The sequence below is a fragment of the Hyla sarda genome, chromosome 8 (genome assembly GCF_029499605.1).
Source record: "Hyla sarda isolate aHylSar1 chromosome 8, aHylSar1.hap1, whole genome shotgun sequence".
NCBI lineage: Eukaryota > Metazoa > Chordata > Amphibia > Anura > Hylidae > Hyla > Hyla sarda.
In genome coordinates, this window is record NC_079196.1 from 61,420,122 (window position 1) to 61,447,073 (window position 26,952).

At 45.1% G+C, this 26,952-nt stretch overlaps 1 protein-coding gene across 5 annotated transcripts in view; it reads right to left on the minus strand.

Moving 5' to 3' along the window:
- Window positions 1-26,952, minus strand: part of PDE11A (phosphodiesterase 11A) — an 807,989-nt gene that overhangs the window by 408,615 nt on the left and 372,422 nt on the right. For all 5 annotated transcript variants that reach the window (XM_056536201.1, XM_056536200.1, XM_056536203.1 and 2 more), the window contains exons 3-4: window positions 19,809-19,898; window positions 18,028-18,168 (exon numbers count right to left, since the gene is read on the minus strand). In XM_056536201.1, coding sequence (XP_056392176.1) covers window positions 18,028-18,168; window positions 19,809-19,898 — 231 coding nt within the window. The remainder of the gene's footprint in view (window positions 1-18,027; window positions 18,169-19,808; window positions 19,899-26,952) is intronic.

The window sequence follows — 26,952 nt, forward strand, 5'->3', positions numbered from 1 at the left end:
TTTCAGCAAAATTTACTTTGCAAAGTCAATGTCACGATTCGGCTGGCTGGAGGTGGATCCTCTGTGCCAGAGAGGGATTGGCGTGGACCGTGTTGGTGGACTGGTTCTAAGTTGCTACTGGTATTCACCAGAGCCCGCCGCAAAGCGGGATGGTCTTGCAGCGGTTGTAGCAACCAGGTCGTATCCACCAGCAACGGCTCAACCTCTCTGACTGCTGAAGATAAGCGCGGTACAAGGGAGTAGACAAGAGCAAGGTCGGACGTAGCAGAAGGTCAGGGCAGGCAGCAAGGATCGTAGTCAGGGGCAACGGCAGGAGGTCTGGAACACAGGCTAGGAACACACAAGGAAACGCTTTCACTGGCACAATGGCAACAAGATCCGGCGAGGGAGTGCAGGGGAAGTGAGGTATAAGTAGGAAGCACACAGGTGAACATACTGATTAAGCCTGCTGCGCCAATCAGTGGCGCAGTGGCCCTTTAAATTTCAGAGACCCGGCACGCGCGCGCGCCCTAAGGAGCGAATCGCGAATCGCATCCCGGCTGGGAGTGATATTGCAGCGCACCCGGTCAGCAGGTCTGACCGGGGCGCTGCGAATGAGAGGATGCTGCGAGCGCTCCGGGGAGGAGTGGGGACCCGGAGCGCTCGGCGTAACAGTACCCCCCCTTGGGTCTCCCCCTCTTCTTGGAGCCTGAGAACCTGAGGATAAGACTTTTGTCTAGGATGATGTCCTCAGGTTCCCAGGATCTTTCCTCTGGGCCACAGCCTTCCCAATCCACCAAAAAAAATCTTTTCCCTCTGACAGTCTTGGAGGCCAGAATCTCCTTCACAGAGAAGACGTCAGATGAACCGGAAACAGGAGTGGGAGAAACAACTTTGGGAGAGAGAAGCGGTTAATGATGAGTGGTTTAAGGAGAGAGACATGGAAGGCATTGGGAATAGGAAGAGAAGGAGGAAGAAGGAGTTTGTAAGAGACAGGGTTAATCTGGCACAAGACTTTGAAAGGGCCAAGATAGCGTGGTCCCAGTTTGTAACTGGGGACACGAAAGCGGACATATTTAGCGGAGAGCCATACCTTGTCTCCGGGAGCAAAAATGGGGGGAAGTTCTTCTTTTCTTATCGGCAAATCTTTTCATCCGGGATGAAGCCTGTAAAAGAGAATTTTGGGTTTCTTTCCATATGGTGGAAAGATCACGAGTCACTTCATCCACAGCGGGCAAACCAGAGGGCAAGGGAGTAGGGAGGGGGGGAAGAGGGTGACGGCCGTACACCACGAAAAATGGGGATTTAGCAGAAGATTCGGAGACTCTGAAGTTGTAGGAGAATTCGGCCCATGGTAGAAGATCTGCCCAGTCATCCTGGCGGGAGGAAACAAAATGCCGTAAATAGTCACCCAGGACCTGATTAATTCTTTCTACTTGCCCATTGGATTGGGGATGATAAGAAGAAGAGAAGTTTAATTTGATCTTAAGCTGTTTACAGAGGGCCCTCCAGAATTTAGACACGAATTGGACGCCTCTATCCGAGACGATATGCGTTGGCAAACCGTGAAGGCGAAAAATGTGTACAAAAAATTGCTTTGCCAACTGAGGCGCTGAAGGAAGACCAGGAAGAGGAATAAAATGTGCCATCTTGGAAAATCGATCAACGACCACCCAAACAACTGTGTTGCCACGGGATGAGGGCAAGTCCGTAATAAAGTCCATACCAATCTGTGACCAAGGCTGTTCAGGAACAGGCAGAGGATGAAGGAGACCAGCAGGCTTCTGGCGAGGAGTCTTATCCCGGGCACAGACAGTACAGGCCCGCACGAAATCAACAACATCAGTCTACAGAGTCGGCCACCAATAAAAACGAGAGATGAGTTGCAAGGATTTTTTGATGCCCGCATGGCCTGCGAGGTGGGAGGAGTGTCCCCATTTGAGAATCCCGAGACGCTGGCGTGGAGAAACGAAGGTCTTCCCTGGAGGAGTTTGCCTGATGGAGGCTGGAGAAGTGGAGATCAGACAGTCAGGAGGAATGATGTGTTGCGGAGAGACCTCTACTTCAGAGGCATCAGAAGAACGAGAGAGGGCATCGGCCCTAATGTTCTTGTCAGGGCGAAAATGGATTTCAAAGTTAAAACGGGCAAAGAACAACGACCACCTAGCCTGGCGAGGGTTCAGTCGTTGGGCAGACTGGAGATAAGAGATTCTTGTGATCAGTGTATATGATAACTGGAAATTTTGATCCCTCCAGCAGGTGCCTCCATTCCTCAAGCGCCAATTTAATGGCCAGTAGTTCTCGATCACCAATGGAGTAGTTTCTCTCCGCCGGAGAGAAGGTCCTAGAAAAAAACCCACAAGTAACAGCATGCCCGGAAGAATTTTTTTGTAGAAGGACAGCTCCAGCTCCCACAGAGGAGGCATCTACCTCCAATAGAAAGGGTTTAGATGGGTCAGGTCTGGAGAGCACGGGAGCAGAAGAAAAGGCAGACTTGAGATGTTTAAATGCGTCTTCCGCTTGGGGAGACCAGGACTTAGGATTGGCATTTTTCTTGGTTAAAGCCACGATAGGGGCCACAATAGTGGAGAAGTGTGGAATGAATTGTCTGTAATAATTGGCGAACCCCAAAAAACATTGGATAGCGCGGAGTCCGGAGGGGCGTGGCCAATCTAAGACGGCAGAAAGTTTATCTGGGTCCATTTGTAGTCCCTGGCCAGAGACCAAGTATCCTAGGAAAGGAAGAGATTGACATTCAAAGAGACATTTCTCCATTTTGGCATAAAGTTGATTGTCCCGAAGTCTCTGAAGAACCATGCGGACATGCTGGCGGTGTTCTTCTAAGTTGGCAGAAAAAATCTGAATATCGTCCAGATAAACCACAACACAGAAATATAGGAGATCACGAAAAATTTCATTAACAAAGTCTTGGAAGACGGCAGGGGCGTTGCATAGGCCAAAGGGCATGACCAGATACTCAAAGTGTCCATCTCTGGTGTTAAATGCAGTCTTCCATTCGTCCCCCTCCCTGATGCGGATGAGATTATAAGCACCTCTTAAGTCCAGTTTGGTAAAGATGTGGGCGCCTTGTAGGCGAGTTCCGAGATAAGAGGTAAGGGGTAGCATTTTTTTTCCGTGATTTTATTATGTCCGCGGTAATCAATGCAAGGGCGTAGGGAGCCATCTTTTTTGGACACAAAAAAAAATCCAGCTCCGGCAGGAGAGGAGGACTTGCGGATAAACCCCTTTTTTAAATCCTCCTGGATGTACTCCGACATGGCTAGAGTCTCTGGAGCAGACAGAGGATAGATTCTGCCCCAGGGTGGAGTAGTCCCCGGGAGGAGGTCAATAGGACAGTCATAAGGCCAGTGAGGAGGTAAAGTCTCTGCTTGCTTTTTGCAAAAAACATCAGCATAGTCCATATAATCCTTAGGAAGACCGGATACCGGGGGAACCACAGGGTCATGACAGGGAGTACTGGGAACCGGTTTAAGACAGTCCCTGAGACAAGAAGTACCCCAGTTCTTGATTTCTCCTGTGGACCAATCAAGGGTTGGGGAATGGCGTTGAAGCCAAGAAGAATTTCAGAAGTGCAGTTGGAGAGGACCAAAAATTCAATTTTTTCGTGATGGGGTCAGATGCACATTAGGAGAGGTTCCGTGCGGTAACGCACGGTACAGTCCAATCTTTCATTGTTAACAGAATTGATGTAGAGGGGTCTGGCGAGACTGGTCACCGGGATGTTGAACCTGTTGATGAGAGAGGCCAAAATAAAATTTCCTGCAGATCCGGAATCCAAGAAGGCCATAGCAGAGAAGGAGAAGGTAGAAGAAGATATCCGCACAGGCACAGTAAGGCGTGGAGAAGCAGAGTTCACATCAAGAACTGTCTCACCTTTGTGCGGAGTCAGCGTACGTCTTTCCAGGCGGGGAGGACGAATAGGACAATCCTTCAAGAAGTGTTCGGTACCGGCACAGTACAGGCAAAGATTCTCCATGCGGCGTCGTGTCCTCTCTTGAGGTGTCAAGCGAGACCGGTCAACTTGCATAGCCTCCACGGCGGGAGGCACAGGAACGGATTGCAGAGGACCAGAGGAGAGAGGAGTCGGGGAGAGAAACCGCCTCGTGCGAACAAAGTCCACATCCTGGCGGAGCTCCTGACGCCTTTCGGAAAAACGCATGTCAATGCGGGTGGCAAGATGAATAAGTTCATGCAGGTTAGCAGGAATTTCTCGTGCGGCCAGCACATCTTTAATGTTGCTGGATAGGCCTTTTTTAAAGGTCGCGCAGAGGGCCTCATTATTCCAGGATAATTCGGAGGCAAGAGTATGGAATTGGATGGCGTACTCGCCAACAGAAGAATTACCCTGGACCAGGTTCAGCAGGGCAGTCTCAGCAGAAGAGGCTCGGGCAGGTTCCTCAAAGACACTTCGAATCTCCGTGAAGAAGGAGTGTACAGAGGCAGTGACAGGGTCATTGCGGTCCCAGAGCGGTGTGGCCCATGACAGAGCTTTCCCAGACAGAAGACTGACTACGAAAGCCACCTTAGACCTTTCAGTAGGAAACTGGTCCGACATCATCTCCAAGTGCAGGGAACATTGCGAAAGAAAGCCACGGCAAAACTTAGAGTCCCCATCAAATTTATCCGGCAAGGATAATCGTAGGCCGGAAGCAGCCACTCGCTGCGGAGGAGGTGCAGGAGCTGGCGGAGGAGATTGTTGCTGGAGCTGTGGTAATAGTTGCTGTAGCATCACGGTCAGTTGAGACAGCTGGTGGCCTTGTTGCGCTATCTGTTGCGACTGCTGGGCGACCACCGTGGTGAGGTCGGCGACAACTGGCAGTGGGACTTCAGCGGGATCCATGGCCGGATCTACTGTCACGATTCGGCTGGCTGGAGGTGGATCCTCTGTGCCAGAGAGGGATTGGCGTGGACCGTGTTGGTTGACCGGTTCTAAGTTGCTACTGGTATTCACCAGAGCCCGCCGCAAAGCGGGATGGTCTTGCAGCGGCGGTAGCAACCAGGTCGTATCCACCAGCAACGGCTCAACCTCTCTGACTGCTGAAGATAAGCGCGGTACAAGGGAGTAGACAAGAGCAAGGTCGGACGTAGCAGAAGGTCAGGGCAGGCAGCAAGGATCGTAGTCAGGGGCAACGGCAGGAGGTCTGGAACACAGGCTAGGAACACACAAGGAAACGCTTTCACTGGCACAATGGCAACAAGATCTGGCGAGGGAGTGCAGGGGAAGTGAGGTATAAGTAGGGAGTGCACAGGTGAACATACTGATTAAGCCTGCTGCGCCAATCAGTGGCGCAGTGGCCCTTTAAATTGCAGAGACCCGGCGCGCGCGCGCCCTAAGGAGCGGGGCCGCGCGCGCCGGGACAAGACAGACGGGGAACGGGTCAAGTACGGGAGCCGGGATGCGCAACGCGAGCGGGCGCCTCCCGCATCGCGAATCGCATCCCGGCTGGGAGTGATATTGCAGCGCACCCGGTCAGCAGGTCTGACCGGGGCACTGCGAATGAGAGGATGCTGCGAGCGCTCGAGGGAGGAGCGGGGACCCGGAGCGCTCGGCGTAACAGTCAAATGTGACTCCTTCTCTTCTGAGCATTGTAGTGCGCCAACAGAGCACTTGACGTGCACATATGAGGTATTTCCATACTCAGAAGAGATGGTGTTACAAATTTTGGGGGTCATTTTCTCCTATTACCCCTTGTAAAAATGTAAAATTTGGAGGAAAACCAGCATTTTAGTGAAAAAAAAATCATTTACACGTCCAACTTTAACGAAAAGTCGTCAAACACCTGTGGGGTGTTAAGGCTCACTGTACCCCTTGTTACATTCCTTGAGGGGTGAAGTTTCCAAAATAGTATGCCATATGGGTTTTTTTTTTGCTGTCCTGGCACCATAGGAACTTCCTAAATAGGACATGCCCCCAAAAAAACATTTCAGCAAAATTTACTTTGCAAAAGCCAAATGTGACTCCTTCTCTTCTGAGCATTGTAGTACACCAACAGAGCACTTGACGTGCACATATGAGGTATTTCCATACTCAGAAGAGATTGGGTTACACATTTTGGGGGTCATTTTCTCCTATTACCCCTTGTAAAAATGTAAAATTTGGGGGAAAACCAGCATTTTAGTGAAAAAAATAATTATTAACACGTCCAACTTTAACGAAAAGTTGTCAAACACTTGTGGGGTGTTAAGGCTCACTGTACCCCTTGTTACGTTCCTTGAGGGGTGTAGTTTCCAAAATAGTATGCCAAGTGTTTTTTGTTTTTTTTTGCTGTCCCGGCTCCATAGGGACTTACTAAATGGGACCTGCCCCCAAAAAACCATTTCAGCAAAATTTACATTGCAAAAGCCAAATGTGACTTCTTCTCTTCTGAGCATTGTAGTGCGCCAACAGAGCACTTGACGTGCACATATGAGGTATTTCCATACTCAGAAGAGATGGGGTAACACATTTTGGGGGGCATTCTTTCCTATTAACCCTTGTAAAAATTTAACATTTGCGAGAAAACTAGCATTTTAGTGAAAAAAAAATCATTTACACATCCAACTTTAACAAAAAGTTGTGAAACACCTGTGGTGTGTTAAGACTCACTGGACACCTTGTTACCTGCCTTGAGGGGGCTAGTTTCCAAAATAGTATGCCATGTGTTTTTTTTGCTGTTCTGGCACCATAGGGGCTTCCTAAATGTGACATGCCCCCCAAAAACAATTTCAGAAAAACTCACTCTGCAAAATCCCACTGTCGCTCCTTCCCTTCTGAGCCCTCTACTGTGTCCGCCGAACACTTCACATACACATATGAGGTATTTCCTTACTCGAGAGAAATTGGGTTACACAGTTTTTGGGTTACCCAAAAACTGGGTCTGCAAGAACATGCCAGTTTAAAAAATTATGATTTTGAATTTTCTCCTTCACTTTTCTGCTATTCCTGTAAAACACCTAAAGGGTTAACAAACCTTTTGAATGTCATTTTGAATACTTTGAGGGGTGCAGTTTTTATAATGGGGTCATTTATGGGGTATTTCTCATATGAAGACCCTTCAAATCCACTTCAAAACAGAACTGGTCCCTGAAAAATTTAGATTTTGAAAATTTTTTGAAAAATTGGAAAATTGCTGCTATACTTTGAAGCCCTCTGATTTCTTCCAAAAGTAAAAACATGTCAACTTTATGATGAAAACATAAAGTAGACATATTGTATATGTGAATCAATATATAATGTATTTGGAATACTCATTTTCCTTATAAGCAGAGAGCTTCAAAGTAAAAAAAAAAAATGCTAAATTTTCTATTTTTTCATCAAATTTTTGAATTTTTCACCAAGAAACGATGCAAGTATCGACAACATTTTACCACAAACATAAAGTAGAATATGTCACGAAAAAACAATCTCGGAATCAGAATGAAAGGTAAAAGCATCCCAGAGTTATTAATGTTCAAAGTGACAGTGGTCAGATGTGCAAAAAATGGCCGTGTCCTACACTGAAAATTGTCTGGGTCCTTAAGGAGTTAAAGGGGAGGTGCGCATTAATGACAGTAGAGTGGCCTCCTATCCTGATTTCTCTGTGGAGCTACGCAAGCAGCATTTCAAGTTTACTGAAGTGTGACTGCGCCTCCATACAAAAGGATATCGATATCCCATGCTGTTTCTGGCTCGCCTTCGAGTAGTGGATGGAACGAATACATGGTTCTTCACATCCATCGGTGAATCTTCCTGATCAGAAGATGATCCCGTCCATGTTGTTTTTTCCTTTTCCTCTCCCTTTAGCTAAGGTAGGGAGTTAGGCCCATAGTTGTGAATGTCCTGAGTATACACAAACTGTGGACTGCTACCTCCTGAATAGGGATTCTGTATAGGGGGTCACTTAGCGGGTTGGCCCACTAAGTTAGTTAATTGGAATTGGGATGGTGGGCGGGCTACTTGATTAGTGTTTAGGGTCTAGGTCAGCACTAATTCCCAGTGTTAGACAGGGTTTTGTTGGGGATGCTATTGTTTTTTCTTGCACTTGTTTTTGTGTTTGCTCGTGTTTTTTGTATTTGTGCCCAGTTTGTCTGCGTGGATGTGGTGTGTCTGTTTTTTGTTTCTGGGGAACCCGTTTTGCTGGCTGCTTGCGCTAGGCGCTTTTACCCTTAGTTTCACTGTTTTTGATGGTCATAATGGGGTCACTTAAAATAATAGGCTGGAATGTCCGGAGCCTTACCGTAATTCTAAATATGAAAGGGCATTATGTCTAGATGTTGTTAAACGCCACTCCCCACATTTGATTTGTTTACAAGAAACCCATATTATAGTCCAAAATATCTTAGCCCTTAAGAGGGCATGGATTGTGAGAGGTTATCATGCTACCTACTCTACCTCTGCTCGTGGGGTTTCTATCCTAGTAACTAAGTACCTCCCATTGGTGGTTTCCCAGGTAGCCTGTGACCAGTTTGGTACATTTGTTATTCTTAATTGCTCCTTACATGCCTTTAGTTTTAATGTGGTCTCTGTGTATGTTCCACCCCCCACCCCCATTCCATAGAGATGTGTGGACTCTATTACGGCTAAACTGCTCTCTTCCTCTTCTACTTATAGGTGACTTTAACCCCTTAAGGACACAGGGTTTTTCAGTTTTTGCACTTTCGTTTTTTCCTCCTTACCTTTTAAAAATCATAACCCTTTCAATTTTCCACCTAAAAATCCATATTATGGCTTATTTTTTGCATCACCAATTCTACTTTGCTGGGACATTAGTCTTGTTACCCAAAAATTCACGGCAAAATGGAAAAAAAAATAATTGTGCGACAAAATCAAAGAAAAAACGTAATTTTGTAATTTTGGGGGCTTCCGTTTCTACGCAGTGCATATTTCGGTAGAAATGACACCTTATCATTATTCTTTAGGTCCATACGGTTTAAATGATACCCTACTTATATAGGTTTCACTTTGTCGTACTTCTGGAAAAAATCATAACTACATGCAGGAAAATTTATACGTTTAAAAATGTCCTCTTCTGACCCCTATAACTTTTTTATTTTTCCACGTACAGGGCAGTATGAGGACACATTTTTGGTGCCGTGATCTGAAGTTTTTATCGGTACCATTTTTGTTTTGATCAGACTTTTTGATCACTTTGTATACCATTAAAAAATGAATAAAAAGTGACCAAAAATACACTTTTTTGGACTTTGGATTTTTTTTTACGTGTACGCCATTGACCGTGCGGTTTAACTAACAATATATTTTTATAGTTCGGACATTTACGCACGCGGCGACACCACATATGTTTATTTTTATTTACACAGTTTTATTTTTGTTATGGGAAAAGGGGGGTGATTCAAACTTTTATTAGGGAAGGGGTTAAATGACCTTTATTAACACTTTTTTTTGCAGTGTTATAGGTCCCATAGGGACCTATAGCACTGCACACACTGATCTCCTATGCTGATCACTGGCGTGTATTAACACGCCTGTGATCAGTGTTATCGGCGCTTGACTGCTCCTGCCTGGATCTCAGGCACGAAGCAGTCATTCGTCGATCGGACACCGAGGAGGCAGGCAAGGGCCCTCCCGGTGTCCTGTAAGCTGTTCGGGACGCAGCGATTTCACCGCGGCGGTCCCGAACAGCCCGACTGAGCAGCAGGGTCACTTTCACTTCAGATGCGGTGGTCAGCTTTGATTGCCACGTCTGAAGGGTTAATACCCGCGATCGGGGATGTCCTGTATTAGCCGCGGGTCCCGGCCGTTGATAGCCGCCGGGACCGACCCGATATGCCGCGGGGACACCGCGTGACCCCGCGGCATATCGCGGAAGTTGGCGGAGGACGTAAATATACATCCTTCGTTATTAATGTAGTTCCTGATCCTCTCCTCAATCGCACAAGTGCTGCAAATGCCGGCTCTCCTGGGCTCTCTGCCTGGAGTGAGGTGTTGTCTCTCACCGATGTTTGGCACTGGAAGCATCCCTCTGACCCAGTCTTCTCCTTTTATTCTCCAGCCCACAAGTCGTTTTCCAGGATTGACCTTGCGTTTGCATCGGCACACCTTCTGCCTTTGGTAAGCGACATCACATACACCAGCAGGGGGATCTCTGACCACTCAGCTATTGTTCTTACTTTGAGATTGGGCCCTCGTCCCTCCTCTTGGGTCTGGCGAATGCATCCTGGCTGGCTTCAAGAGGAGGTGGTGGCGCATACCTGTTTTTGGGAACATAATGGCTCTCATTCTGACAAACTAGTATAATGGGATGCATATAAGGCTTATGTGAGGGGCAGAGAGCGGCCTATTCAGCTAGAGAGAAGGCATTGCATGTTGATGTTGGGGTACTGAAGGTGGAGATGGTGGGGAATCCCTCCTCCGAGATGGAGCAGGAGTGGGCTAGAGCACAGAGGGCTCTCTTGATCCTGTAGAAGGCAAGAGTTCAAAAAAGGATGGTGGATAAGGAGGTGGCCCTTTTTCAGTTTGGGGACAAAATGGGAAGTTGCTGGCATATTTGGCTTGGGAAAGCAGACCTGTGGTTTCCATTCCTTGTATCCGGAGTGTAACTGGGGTGCCGAGTATGATCCGGTAGTCATTAATGGTGTGTTTCGGGATTTCTATTGCTCCCTGTACTCTTCTTAGACTGTGGGTGTTCCAGCTGGCCTTATACCTTTTTTGAGGGGGTTGTCCCTTACTCCTTTATCTGAAGCTCAGGCAGCTGCTCTGGAGGCCCCTTTTACTGTGGAGGAGGTTTTGCTTGCCATCTCTACTCTACCGACGGGGAAGACTCCAGGCTTAGATTGTATGGTAGGTGACTGGTACAGGATGAACGAGTAAAGGTTGATCCAAAAATGCTGAATCTATTTAGCATTGCCTCCGAGACTGGAAGATTGTAGAACTCCATAAGGGAGGCTCTGATTGTATTTCTTCCTAAGCCAGGTAAGGATCCGACCATGCCGGATTCCAATCGCCCCATTTCTCTACTTAATGTTGATATTAAGATCCTGGCTAAAATACTGGCAAATCGGCTTAGTGGGGTCATCACTACTGTTGTTCATCCTGACCAGACTGGGTTTATGCCGGGTAGGGCCACGCATATTAATGTCATATAATGCGGTTGCAACTTAATATTGCTGCGGCTGAGGGCGAAGATTCTCCGGGATATGTTGTTAGCTTAGATGTTTACAAGGCTTTTGATTCAATTGAATGGTCTTACCTTTGGCACTTGTTGCGGGTTCTTCGGTTTGGCCGCAAGTTTCGGGCGTGGGTGAAGTTGCTGTATGACAGACAGCCCTAGGGCTAGGATGAGTACGAATCTGGATGTCTCTGAGTCTGACTCTGACTCTGACTTTTTTGTTATGTATATAATTCCACATGTGTTAATTCATAGTTTTTATGCCTTCAATGTGAATCTACAATTTTCATAGTCATGAAAGTAAAGAAAACTCTGAATGAGAAGGTGTGTCCAAACTTTTGGTCTGTACTGTACGCCGCCTGGTGGATCGACCTGGATCTCTCTAATGTGTCTACAGCTTTGGCAGGTGCTCTGATGGGTTTGTATGAATCTCTGACTAATGTGTTGTATAGATATACTCCTGATGCTAAGTTGTTGTCTCCAATTTTCCCTCTTTTCCTTCATTTCAAGAAGAACGTGACCATTTTAATGTCCCGCAGAATGCCCATTTTAGGCATCTTCAACTGCGACATGCGGTCCCTGCACAATTTGGCTCTCTTGATGTGACCCTTGCATTTTCTCATGTGGAGTTGTTCCTTGGTACCACTGACCTCTCTAAGCCATTGACACAAGCGTATGCTCTGCTTCAGTCTGTGGGGCCTGATCCCTTTGTGTTTGCCTACCTGAAACAGGTTGAGGATATACCAGACCTCTCGGAGGAACAGTGGAAGGAGGTTTCTGACACGTATTACCCGATGGTGGTTAGTGCTCGAGATATGCTTATCCAATCTAGATTTATATTGCGTTTGTATTACACTCCAGCTAAGCTCTTTCATATAGGGTTTTTTCTCCTCTGATATCTGTTTTCGTTTCCAGTTTTATAGAAGGTAATTCTTGCATGCTGTATGGGGTTGTCCATGAGTGTTTCCTTCTGGAAAGCGGTAATGCAGTTTCTGTTGAATCATCTGGAATTCCCTCTCATCTTCACCCCTTCGGTTTGTTTGTTAGTTCTAATTAATGATTTGGAGTCGGGCTCCCATAGGCGCCTCCTCATACGCTTTTTGAAAGATACCTCTCCTCCCCCTATGTCCCATTGGTTTAACTTGGTTAATAAATATGTTCCATTGTATAGAACCCTTTATATTAGCCGTAGATTCCCCAAAAAATTTGACAAAGTCTGGATGCCCTGGTTGATATTGGGAGAGTCGGTTGTCCCCTCTGAAGGTGTAAGTTCTCCACAGTAAAGGTGTTTACTATCTTACCCTCAACTGGTGGTTTAGGGTTCCTTCGAGTGTCTGGGTGGTGTGTGAGTGTTTATGTTTGTCGGTGTGTTGGGCAGTTTCATCTGGGGTCTTCATGATTGCTCTGGCTCTATCTGCTGCACTTATCTGATATTATACTTTGCTTTTGTGGAGATCTCTGGAGTGTCTCGTTTGTGCAGTGTTTTTACTTGTTATGTAAAATTTATAAATAAATACTTACAAAAAAAAATTTGAATGACACCAAGTATCTTGATAAATAAAATATAGAGCGAAATGTCACCAACATATTTGTTAATTGTTCAGCAATATCAGGCTGTATCGCTTGTCAATGAAACTCTGAATTTAAAATAACATCAAAAGTAAAACAAAAACATAAAAATACACAAAATGTAAGGTGGCATCATATGTGTTACGGAGCAGGATGTGGATCCTCTAACCTGTGTGGCTGATGACTCGGACCGTATCGGGAGCAGAGTCTAATGTGCCGTTGGTCTTCACCAGAGCAAGACAGGATGGGCTTGCTGCGGCAGGCGACACCCAGGTCGCTACCCCCAACACCGCTCAACCACACCGGTAGCTGGGCTAAACGAGGTACTGAAGGATAAGGCAGTAGCGTAGTCAAACGTAGCAGAAGGTCAAGGCAAAGGTGCAAAGTCAAATAACGTACACGGGTAAGGCAACAGGCAATATGGAAAGCTTAATCTTAGGCTAGGGGCACTGAAGATCCGGCAGGGAAGTGTGGGAGGTGCAGGGACTTTATAAAATTATGGGCGTACTGGCCCTTTAAATTTCAGAGTTTCGGCATGCGCGCGCCCTTGGAGACGGCGACAAGTGTGCTGGAGCTGAGACACAGAGGATGAGGCGGCAGCGGAGCATGGTGAGTGGTGGGCTGGGATTCGCATGTGGGTGAGTCCCGCGATGCGAAAACCAGCCTCGCCGGCAGTCGGGGATTAAGGGACCATGCGCTCACAGGGGGTGCTTGCGGCCGGAGTGCAGTGTGGGACAGTACCCCCCCTTTTGGTCTCCCCCTCTTTTTTGAGGACAAGAACTTGTGGATAAGTTCACGGTCTAGAATGTTGTCCTGCGGCTCCCAAGACCTTTCCTCTTGGAGGTACCAGAGATGGGAGTAGGAGTGATGTCTTTTTTTGAGAAGCGGTTATGGATAACAGGTTTTAAGAGAGATGCATGAAAAGAATTCTGGATCCGGAGAGAGGAAGGCAGATGGAGAGAATAAGCCACAGGGTTTAAACATTTATTGATCTTGTAGGGACCCAAATAGCGAGGACCCAGCTTATAACACGGTACCTTAAAGTGGATAAACTTGGAAGACAAATACACTTTGTCCCCAGGAGAGAATTTGGGAGGAGGGCGTCTTTTCTTGTCCGCTTGCATTTTCATACACGTAGCGGCCTGTAGGAGAGAGTGACGAGTCTTCTGCCAGATGAGGATGAAATTCCACATTTGTTCATCGGCCAAGGAGAGGAGGACGAGGATGAAGTCCATAGACCACAAAGAAGGGTGAAGACCCAGTGGATTCGGAATCCTTATGGTTGTAGGAAAACTTGGCCCAGGGTAGTAAATCATCCCAGTCGTCTTGGCGAGCAGAAACAAAATAGCGGAGATAGTCTCCCAAGACCTGGTTCACCCTTTTGACCTGTCCATTGGATTGTGGGTGGTAACTCGAAGAAAAATCTAATTTAACATGAAGACGTGAACAGAGAGCCCTCCAAAACTAAGAGACAAAATGGACTCCACGGTCGGAGACAATCTGAAAGGGCAATCCACGCAGGTGGAAGATATGGCAAAGGAATAACTTGGTAAGCTGTGGGGCAGATGGTAATCCTGATAGAGGCACAAAATGAGAAATTTAGAGAACCAGTCCACAACAACCCAAATGACCGTATTTCTGCCAGAAGAGGGAAGGTCAGTAATAAAGTCCATTGCAATATTGGTCCAAGGCTGCTCTTGAATTGGCAAAGGATGAAGGAGACCAGCAGGCTTGAAACAGGGGGTCTTGTCTCTGGCAAAAACTGAACAAAGTATTATAAACAAAATGGAGAGGCTCCTGTCTATCTGACAATCACCAAGGACCCGAGCAACCCAACACACACCTATACCCACGGTGTATAAAAATAGGATCAATATGGAAAAAATAAATGGGGCTCAAGGGTCAAAGATATCTGGTTTAAGTTGATTGGTATTTATTAATATAAAATACAAAAAGAACTAAATAGGGATGTACAGGGCCCTTGTACCTCCCTAATTAATTAAAAAATAAAATATGATAATCCCAATATAAAAACTAGAAATAACTATAAAATTAATAACAACTATAAAATGCAATTTGAGCCTGTATATCAATATATAGATCTTCTGATCTTGAGGAACAGCACAGTATAAAAGTTCATTCAACAACTCTTGTTTCCAGAGATCTTCAATAAAAAAGATAAAAAACTGAACAAGATCGGACAAAATCAACGACATCCTGTTTTAGAGTGGATCACTGTCGGGTGATGAGCTGTTTGGACTTATGAATTCCAGCATGACTAGCCAGAAGAGAGGAATGACCCAATTTCAGGGCTCGGAGTCTTAAACAGGGAGGTACATAAGTCTTCCCTGGTGGCAAGTGGTGAAGACTCACTGGCGCTGCTGAGATTAGACGATCAGGGGGAATAATATGTTGAGAATGGGATTTAGATCAATAGCTAAACCTGCTGAAAATAGGAAGATTATCCAGAGACAATATACTGTGCCTTTAATCAGCTGAGATGAGGAATGGCACAACATTGAATGGAAGTAGGATCAAAATTCAGTGCCCACTCATTTCTTACTATATTTTTTAGGGATTTAACTTTTTCTGATAAGGTTGGAGTTATTGTGATACAATGCTCCAAATATGAGCAAACCTCCTGAAATTCTTTTCTAGAAGATTTGCTTGAATCAGCTGTTGAATTCAATTTAGATTCACAGGCCAATTCAGATTCACACACATTAGCCGGGACTCCTGTCAACAGACTGGGGTCCCTGCTCCAGTACACTGAGCAGCAAGGCATAAATGATATGCCTTGTTGCTTGGTTAACATTCTCTGTGCTCAGCAATCTGCATGACTTCTTTCTTACCTCTTGGGGCTTCATACATGTATGTGGTTTGGGCTATTATTTGCTTTCTTTGTTTTTGTTTTACATATTTCATGTTTTCAAAATAGTCAATTTCCCCAGTAACTGGGACTGACATATCAGCCCTAGTTACAAACACTCAGAAGCTCCTGCAACTTCAGACTGCACAATATACATTAAACACCATGTATACAGTGACAAAGTAGGCATAACTAAGAGTTAAACCCCCCATTCACCATAGGTATAGGCAGAGTTAAACCCACTTTTCCCAATAGGTATAAGCAGAGTTACCCCACCCTCTTCCCCAAAGGTATAGACAGAGTTACCCCCCACCCTCTTCCCCATAGGAATAGGCAGAGTTACCCCCCTTTCCCCATAGGTATAGGCAGAGTTACCCCCTCCCCCTTTCCCCATAAGTATAGGCAGAGTTACCCCCCACCCCTCCCCTTTCCCCATAAGTATAGGCAGAGTTACCCCCCCACCTCTTCCCTATAGGTATAGGCAGAGTTACCCCCCCCCTCTTCCCCATAAGTGTAGGGAGAGTTAAACCCCCCATTTCCCATAGGTATAGGCAGAGTTAACCCCCCCATTTCCCATAGGTATAGGCAGAGTTAACCCCCCCCTTTCACCATAGGTATAGGCAGAGTTAACCCCCCCCCTTTCCCCATAGGTATAGGCAGAGTTACCCTCCCCTGTTCCCCATAGGTATAGGCAGAGTTACCCCCCTCTTCCCCATAGGTATAGGCAGAGTTACGCCCCCCCTCCCCATAAGTATAGGCAGAGTTAAACCCCCCATTCCCCATAGGAATAGGCAGAGTTAAACCCCCTTTTCCCCCATAGGTATAGGCTGTGTTACCCTCCCTTTCCCCATAGGTATAGGCAAAGTTACCCTTTCCCCCTCTTCCCCATTGGTATAGTCAGAGTTACCCCCCCTTCCCCATAGATATAGGCAGAGTAACCCCCCCCCCCCCGTTCCCCATAGGTATAGGCAGAGTTACCCTCCCCCCCTCTTCCCCATTGGTATAGGCAGAGTTTACCCCCCCTTTCCTCATGGGTACAGGCAGAGTTACCCTCCCTCCTCTTCCCCATTAGTATAGGCAGAGTCAACCCCCCCTTCCTCCCCTTTCCCCATAGGTATAGGCAGAGTTACCCCCTCCTTTCCTCCCCTTTCCCATAGGTATAGACAGTGTTTCCCCCTCCCTCTTTCACCGTAATTATAGGCAGAGTTACCCCCCCTCTTCCCCATAGGTATAGGCAGAGTTACCCCCCCCCCCTCTTCCCCATAGGTATAGGCAGAGTCAACTCCACCCCCTCTTCCCCATAGGTATAGGCAGAGTTCCCCATCAGCTTTCCCCATACGTATAGGCAGAGTAACCCCCCTCCTCTCCCCCTTTCCCCATAAGTATAAGCAGAGTTACCCACCCCCCTCTTCCTCATAGGTATAGACTGAGTTACCCCCCCCTTCTTCCCCATAAGTATAGGCAGAGTTACCCCCCTCCTCTTCCTCATAAGTATAGGCAGAGTTACCCCCTCTTCCTCATCGGTATAGGCAGAGTTAAAAAATAAAAAATAAATATGCTCACTTGATGTCCCACACAGCGATCTCCTCAGCAACAGGGGCCCGTGTCTTCTCCCCTCCGCAGTACAGGCGCTGATGAGTGATGTCATCGGCGCCTGTACTGCGTGCTGCGTGGGGGAAGAGGTCACGTCTCCTCTGAGTAAGCTGCAGATGTGGCTCAGACAGAGGGGACGCCTTCTCCTGTATGTGCGTGTATCGCACATACCGGAGAAGCCAGCACTGTCTGCTGGGGATGTCCCGGATCCTCAGTAGCGGCGGCAGGCCCTTAATCCGGCCAGGCTCTCGGACGACGTCCGATCGGACTGGCCGGTCAGTCCACCCCTGCATTGAACTCAATGATAAAATATTATCAGGAAAGCTTCCATGCTCTCCGATGGCACTGTTAATGGCTCTACAAAGAATGTGAAGCTGTACCAAAAAAAGACATGTCGGCAAAGCAGAACCTAAAATAACAAGGCAAGTACTTCTTCAGGTCTGTTCATACTAAAATTGGATTCAATACTTATATATTAATGATCCCAATAATGTATCTGTTAAAAGTGCATACTGTAGAGCCATGGCCCCCTGTCATATTGTGGTTATCCAAAACTCCTAAATGTTGTTGGAAAGTAGCCTAACAGATGTGTTGCTATGCTTGCTGTCTTGTAATAAACAAGATTATTTACAACTTGGCATCTTGGCTCATTTCACTAAAACAGATTCAAGCTGGAAAGGAGTCCTGACTTCTGGGATTACCCTAAATCACTGGCACGAGCGCATCAAGGATTTGTCTAACAAGATTTCCATAATGATCCAATGATTGGAAGGCAAGTATAGATCAAAGGATGTGATGTATTGTAAAGTTACACAATAAAGTAATCTGCATGCATTGTACAGGGCTACAGCGCTATGGTCTTTTTGATTAATTAATTATGAATGATATTAAGCTTGGAAGACAACTCACTGGTGACTCAATGTCCTCTAGAAGAAGCACAGAGCAGCGTTCACACTTCAGCAATGTCTGAGCCCGATGCATAATCTTCTTGACAACTTTCTCCAGGTCTGTTTGTTCTTCAAACAGGTCATTCACCACCTCCAGCAATGCCTGTATGACATGATAAAATGTCTTAGTGAAGCTAACGGTACAATAGGAAGGTCTTAATATAAATTAATTAGACATTGTGTTGCTCTATTTCTTCTGGAAGTGGATGTCACCGTGAATTACCATTTTCTAGTGTAAGAAACATAATAATATCCCATTGTCAGTTTTCACATAAAGCACAGAGTGCCTGTGCCTCATTTATTTCATGAATTTGAGGGAAGAGAAGAAAACACACAGGGGGCGCTCCCTGATGAGCTACATTCACTGGTGTGCACCCTCCACCACACCACAGTAATATACCGACCTTGTTAATAGTTACACTGAAATGTGTAGCAGTGGTGATGTCGAAGGAGAGTACGGATGCTGGCTGCTGCGCTCCAACCAGTATTGGACTCCAAACCACAGAGACTGATAGAGAACAGTAGGAAAACAAGTAAAATATAGAAAAAATATGGGAGGCGTTGCTCAGATTGGGAACAAAAAAGAAGGACTAAGGCGGCACAGGACAACAAATATTTTTATTTGGTATTGGGACAACGCGTTTCGGCCATGGCAGCACATCAATCATACAGGATCTTTATACCAGCACCCCAGTAAGACTGGGTTCACACCACGTTTTGTTAACTACGGTTCCCGTATACGGCTGGGAGGAGGGGGGGTGGGGCTTAATCGCGGTGCCCGCACTCAGCCGTATTCGGGAGCCATATTTAATGCATGTCTATGAGCCAACCGGAGTGAACCACGGCCTCCGGTCAGCTTAGTTTTCGGCCGTATGCGGTTTCCCGACCGCAGGCAAAAACGTGGTCGACCGCGGTTCACTCCGGTTGGCTCATAGACATGCATTAAATATGGTTCCCGAATACGGCTGAGTGCGGGCGCCGCAATTAAGCCCTGCCCCCCCTCCTCCCAGCCGTATACGGGAACCGTATTTAACGAAACGTGGTTTGAACCCAGCCTTAGCTGTATATCACAGACCGGGGAACTGTTAGTGGACCTGAGGAAGGCATTAGTGAATGCCGAAATGCATTGTCACAATACCAAATAAAAATAATCGTTGTCCTGTGCCACCTGAGTCCTTATTTTCTGTTCACAATTTGAGCAGCGCTTCCCAAACTGTTTAAATTTTTTTCATATTTTACTTGTTTTCCTACTAATTTCTGTCAAAGAAGGTTATTGCAATTAATAGTCTTTACTCTCATGAAACATGGCCATAGACTCTTTAACTTTAACTTTAATTTCTATCAATTTATGGGTTAGTAAAGCAAGATGGTGGGTAAAGCAAGAAAGGGCTAAAATGTATAGTGAATGTACACATTACTGCCAGGAGACGTGTCACTATTGGTTTATTCCAATGGATGATTGGATAAAGGTTGTGTCTCTACTTGACATATAGATTTAGGTGGAATATGTGACTATAAAAGACAGTAACCAAGTCATTCAGTCATTTCAAGGTGAAAAAGTTGAATATTTTGTTTAATTAAATTCTACGGCTTCTTCCTTGATACATTGAATCAAACATCATTTTCCTATGCGCTTGTACAATTTTGGAATATGCGATTTTAAAACTTCTATTTTAGAGCCCATCTTGCTTTTTTTGTGGCTTATTATTATTATTATTATTAGCTAGATACCTAAATACTCACCCTGCTCCTGTCATACTCTTTTCTGGAGGCAGCAAATAGTTGTGCATTAGAAATGGCAATGCCACAAAATGGAAGGTACATCTGCATTACCTATCAAAGACAAGCAAGATAACATATAATATGTTATGCTTATACAGATGCTATATGCCTGTTGACAAAAAGCTATTCATATCATGTCTTTTATTCTACTTACATTGCCTGCACCGGTACTTACATTCCTTTACATGTTACATAAAATAACTCATTTCTTTATATATGACATAACATTGGGGCTGGTATTGGCACTCAAAAAATGTGAAACATTATAAAATGACATCATAATACAGTAGTTATAGGGGTATTCCGGAGCAACAACTGGTGACAGAAATTTATACAGATTTGTATATAGGGGGTATGCTTAGACAAACCTCTGTACAATCCACTGTTTCTAAAGTAGTCTTTTTCTTTCTCCGTATAAGAATTTTGGGTTAAGCAGCTACTGGGTACCAAGTTGTTTGATATTGCAGAGCAACTAACTGATAGGGGTAGGGCATTGCATACAAAAATGGCATTCTTCATACTATTTTGTGGGCTTGTATTGAGTTGTCCAGCAGTAGTATATTCTTCTTCATATCAGGTTCGACAGGTCCATAGAGGCACAGGGGAATCCCCAAGTTGGCCCCTGAGCTAGAGTGCTCAACCCCCACTTGTGTTAATTATTTTTAACAGAGACACAGATTCACTTTGTCTTTAACTGGCTGTATAAGCGGTAAGAGCAAAACATGTTAAGCCCATCTACTTCCTCCCTATCCCCTCAATAAACTGACAGCCAGGTGTGCTGTCCTTACCCTATCTGCCTGCAGCTTCTTCCTGCGATGTCTTCTTTCCCCCAAGTTGACCACATAACATGAATCGTGCAAAACAATATATGGTAAAATGAATGATGTCATTCAACATTACAACAGGTCCCGCAAAAAACAAGCCCCTATGTGACTCTGTTGACAAAAAAAAAGAATTGAGTGATGGCTCCTAAAATACGGGAAAAAAAGCTAAAATTTGAATAAATGGAATAACCCATTTACTACATATTGACATACCAGAGCATTATGACTTATTGTTAATAATCGCATGGTCATTGCTACGAAGCCCATTGGATCAACAAGAGTAAGAGCATGCATTTATGTGCATAAGACCTAAAAGTGATCAGGTAATATGTACTGTGATTGTAGGGTGGGCCACCAGAATCAATTGCACTGGTGGGCCCTTGGCAATCCAATCCGACATTGTGTCACATCAGCCTTAAAGGGGTACTACACAGCCCTAGCGTTCGGAACATTTTGTTCCGAACGCTTGGAGCGGGCGGCGGGGGGACGTGACGTCACAGCTACACCCATTGTGATGTCACACCACGCCCCCTCAATGCAAGTCAAGTCCCATAGACTTGGATTGAGAGGGTGTGGCATAACGTCACGACCACCGCCGCCCGCACCCAGCGTTCTAAACAAATGCCGTTGCTGCACGGAGATCGCAGGGGTCCCAGCTGCGGGCCCCCTGCGATCAGACATCTTATCCCCTATCCTTTGAATAGGGGATAAGATGTCTAGGGGCAGAGTACCACTTTAATGTTGTAAAAGAAAAAAAGGTTTAAACAAGTTTTATAACAACCCTGACTTTCTCCAAGTAATGTGAATGGTCCATTGCTCCCAGCGCTCTGCAATACACCAGACACTGTGTGACTCATCTCCCTTCTTTCTCACTTTTTACCAATTTATCTGTCAACTTTAACTTCACCCATTAAGTTTAAGTTTCTTTATTATTTATGTCTGTCATTTTCATCAGGATGTGGCTTCTGAAAAACGTGGTGAAACAATCATTTAAATTTCGAGGCACAGATGTTGTTTACAAGCAATGGGAACAACTCCCTTAGGCTGGTAAAATGGAATGAAAAAACTGGGCCACAAGATGTTACCAAGGTTCTGTATCTCAAGTGATGAATAATACTACAAGTTAGGTTGTTTTCATAATTCACATTGAAGAATCCAGAAGAGCACAGGAGAACTCAGGAGAAGATTATTTTATCGTAAAGTGGAGATGACCCATGGGCAAAAGAAAGCTGCCTAGGCATACCAGTATTTTTATGCTTGAGGAAAAAGGCCACAGTACAATCTTCTTAGGCAGGGGTCACACATATGCTGCAGAATTTCCATGAGGAAAATATGCAGCACTTACTGTAGCAGTTTCCATGTGGTGCTACATTTGGGTTGAAGACCATGGGGGAGATTTATCAAAACCTGTGTAGAGAAAAAGTGGTGCAATTGCCAATAGCAACCAATTGGCTTGCTTCTCCCATTTTTCACAGGCCTCTTAACCCCTTAAGGACCGGGGTTTTTTCCGTTTTTGCATTTTCGTTTTTTGCTCCTTGCCTTTAAAAAATCATAACTCTTTCAATTTTGCACCTAAAAATCCATATGATTGCTTATTTTTTTGCGCCACCAATTCTACTTTGTAATGACGTCAGTCATTTTGCCCAAAATTACGGTGAAACGGAAAAAAAAATCATTGTGCGACAAAATTGAAAAAAAACAGCCGTTTTGTAACTTTTGGGGGCTTTCGTTTTTACGTAGTAAATTTTTCGGTAAAAATGACACCTTATCTTTATTCTGTAGGTCCATACAATTAAAATGATACCCTACTTATATAGGTTTGATTTTGTCGTACTTCTGGAAAAAATCATAACTACATGCAGGAAAATTAAAACGTTTAAAATTGTCATCTTCTGACCCCTATAACTTTTTTATTTTTCCGCGTATGGGGCGGTATGAGAGCTCATTTTTTGCGCCGTAATCTGAAGTTTTTAACACTACCACGTTTGCATTGATAGGACTTATTGATCGCTTTTTATTCATTTTTAAATGATATAAAAAGTGACCAAAAATGCACTATTTTTTTGTGCCATTGACCGAGCGGTTTAATTAACGATATATTTTTATAATTCAGACATTTTTTTTTATGGGAAAAGGGGGGTGATTCAAACTTTTAATAGTGGAGGGGTTAAATGATATTTATTCACTTTTTTTTTTGCAGTGTTATAGCTCCCATAGGGACCTATAACACTGCACACACTGATCTTTATCATTGATCACTGGTTTCTCATAGGAAACCAGTGATCGATGATTCTGCTACTTGACTGCTCATGCCTGGATCTCAGGCACTGAGCAGTCATTCGGCGATTGGACAGCGAGGAGGCAGGTAGGGGCCCTCCCGCTGTCCTGTAAGCTGTTCAGAATGCCGCGATTTCGCCGCGGCTATCCCGAACAGCCCACTGAGTTAACCGGCACTTTTTACTTTCGCTTTTAGCCGCGTGGCTCAGATCTGAGCGTGCGGCTAAAGGGTTAATAGCGCGCGGCGCCGCGATCGGCGCTGCACGCTATTAGCGGCGGGTCCCGGCTTCACTATGACGCCGGGCCCGCCGTGATATGATGCGGGGTTACCGTGTAACCCTGCGTTATATCACGGGAGCAGGACCAAGGACGTACTGGTACGTCCTTGGTCCTTACGGGGTTAAAAAATTAAAGAAGCAATCTGATTGGTTGTTATGGGTAACTGCACCTCTCTTCCTCGACACAGGTTTTGATAAATCTCCCCCCATGTGATGATCTAGCGGATTCACCAGAGATAGATTGTGCTCAAAGCAATTGTCGGCATTCAACCACCCTAAAGTGTTTGCGTTAGTCTCCAGGAGGCTGTTCCCTGCTAAAGTCTGCCCTACCCAGGTGTTTCTGGCAAGGTTCGACAAGGCATTTTGTATGGTACTGCCCTGTGTCTTTGCCCTGTCAGTGTGCGGCCAGCAAGTAGAAGACAACTCCAACTGCAGGAGTATGTTGTACTTCACCTTTCAATAAACATGCAATATATAATCATTTTATGCTTCAAAGAAGCAGTCACAGAGAAAAATTTTCACTCTTTTTTTATCCTCACACAACTGTAGAACACAATGGCCTTATTTACTATTGTAAACCCGACATGTTTTGTCCGGTTGCGCGCCAGATTCTGGCGGATTGCGTGCGCCAGAATTGAAGAAAACCCGACCCGCTCTCCATTTTACTGAAAAAAAAAAAAACAAAAAAAACAACAGATCAGAGCATGTGTAAAAAAAAAAGCAAAATGTAAGGAAAAGTGCAAAACTTTAGTAAATACTGTAGAAAAAAAATTGTAGGGAATTAAAATCCACAAAGAAAACTACACTCCACTCTTAGTAAATCAGGGCCAATGGCCCTGATTTACTAAGAGTGGAGTGTAGTTTTCTTTGTGGGTTTCTATTCCCAACAGATATTTTTCCACTGTATTACTATGGTTTCCCTACATTTGGCACTTTTCCCTACGTTTTCCTTTTTTTTACACCTGCTCTGATCTGTCGGGTTTTCCTCAGCTCAAATCCCCTACATTTTCTGCGGAAACCTTAGTAAATATGTTGGGATTTTGCGAAAATTCCCCCTTTTTGACGACCACACCCACTTTTCCTAAATGCCACGCTTCTTTTTGGGGTTTTCTCAGTAATATAGAGAGTTAGTAGGGTTTTTTTCAACTTTGGCGCAAATTCGGAAGCAGACTCAATGAGGAGGTTTATCAATATTGGTATGGGTTAAATAGTTTTTCCACCTTTTTTGTGGTGGTAATGTGTACATGCACCATATTCATTAAATGGTTGCAGGAAATGTGATAAATAAGGTGAATGTGCACATATTTTGAACTAACACTTCAGTACACTGCTCTGTATCCCCTACGACTGTTTAACTTATTAAGCAAAAATCTATGACTTTTCAAAATGCTGCAAACAGCCAGGTCTAGGCTGGTGTATGTTTGCACAAAGATTCGAAGCTCTACATTGGGTTTGGAAATTATCACCCTCCACCGCGCAACCCTAATTACAGTGTATCATAAGGTGCCGTCTAATAAAGTGCATAGTGAGTTAAAAACAGCTTGAATTAATAATATATTCATACAAAAACACAATAATAGGTACACCTGTTAATTATAATATAATAAAGATACCTGTGCATCCGCTCTGTATATGTAAACAAACAAGCATAGCGCCGGCAGCGTGAGACGCCACTCACGACGTTACTTCCTACAAGCGTTGTAGTTTCGGTCAGATGATAGAGATCACGTGACTCAAACAGAGCCACATGACCCCATTCCCATGGAGCGCCGGGACGCTGTACTTCGCGTCTCAAAGCACTGTTTCATATTGGGATGGTGACAGCAGGAAGCTACATGTGAACTGAATCCTAAAACCAAAATTGCATAAACTACAAAGTAAAATACCAAAGTAATAAAAAAAAAAATAATGAAAATGAAATTAAAACAAATAAAAAAATACATAACTAAATAAAAAAATAATGAAAAAAATATAATAAATAAATAAATAAAACAAAACCCACATTTTTTTAATAAATATAAAAAAAATAATTGAAAAAAGTGATTGAATATTGCATATGGCCATTGAATATAGGATAACTCCTGGGTTTGCAGGGTGGTCCTGTCTGATTCCAATAGCTGGTTGTCTGAACAAGTCCACCAACGGTAAGCCAGATGTGATGGAATTCAATAAAGAACTCCTATCTCAAATGACCTCACCACTACAGCCAAATTAGGAGCACACCTGCTACTGAGCAGCGCTACCCATCCATTTTATACATAAATGAAAAAAGGCCTTCAATCAATCAAAGGAACAAAAAATTTAAATAATAAAATAATGAAAATAAACAATGAATAATAACAAAATAATGAATATAATAAAATAAAACAACCATAAATTATATGAATCACATAAGTTCCTAATTGTCACCATCACTTTATTAACTACAGCACTGTGCATTAAATATTTGCTGAATTCATAGTAAAATTATCCAGAACGGTTGCATTGGCATTTTCCATTTTCACATGACTTCAAATACTAGAAAAGAAAAAAAAATTACCTTTATATAATGTACATTATTAATGTCACGATGCCGGCTGGCAGGTAGTGGATCCTCTGTGCCAGAGAGGGATTGGCGTGGACCGTGCTAGTGGACCGGTTCTAAGCCACTACTGGTTTTCACCAGAGCCCGCCGCAAAGCGGGATGGTCTTGCTGCGGCGGTAGTGACCAGGTCGTATCCACTAGCAACGGCTCACCTCTCTGGCTGCTGAAGATAGGCGCGGTACAAGGGAGTAGGCAAAAGCAAGGTCGGACGTAGCAGAAGGTCGGGGCAGGCAGCAAGGATCGTAGTCAGGGGCAACGGCAGAAGGTCTGGAAACACAGGCAAGGAACACACAAGGAACGCTTTCACTGGCACTAAGGCAACAAGATCCGGCAAGGGAGTGCAGGGGAAGTGAGGTGATATAGGGAAGTGCACAGGTGAACACACTAATTGGAACCACTGCGCCAATCAGCGGCGCAGTGGCCCTTTAAATCGCAGAGACCCGGCGCGCGCGCGCCCTAGGGAGCGGGGCCGCGCGCGCCGGGACAGAACAGACGGAGAACGAGTCAGGTAGGGGAGCCGGGGTGCGCATCGCGAGCGGGCGCTACCCGCATCGCGAATCGCATCCCGGCTGGCAGCGGAATCGCAGCGCCCCGGGTCAGAGGACGTGACCGGAGCGCTGCCGCGGGGAGAGTGAAGCGAGCGCTCCGGGGAGGAGCGGGGACCCGGAGCGCTCGGCGTAACAGTACCCCCCCCCTTGGGTCTCCCCCTCTTCTTAGAGCCTGAGAACCTGAGGAGCAGACTTTTGTCTAGGATGTTGTCCTCAGGTTCCCAGGATCTCTCTTCAGGACCACAACCCTCCCAGTCCACTAAAAAAAATTTTTTCCCTCTGACCTTTTTGGCAGCTAAAATTTCTTTGACCGAGAAGATGTCCGAGGAGCCGGAAACAGGAGTGGGAGGAACAGATTTGGGAGAAAAACGGTTGAGGATGAGTGGTTTGAGAAGAGAGACGTGAAAGGCATTAGGGATACGAAGAGAGGGAGGAAGAAGAAGTTTATAAGAGACAGGATTAATTTGACACAAAATTTTGAAAGGACCAAGATAGCGTGGTCCCAACTTGTAGCTAGGGACACGGAAGCGGACATATTTAGCGGAGAGCCATACCTTGTCTCCAGGGGAAAAAACGGGGGGAGCTCTTCTTTTC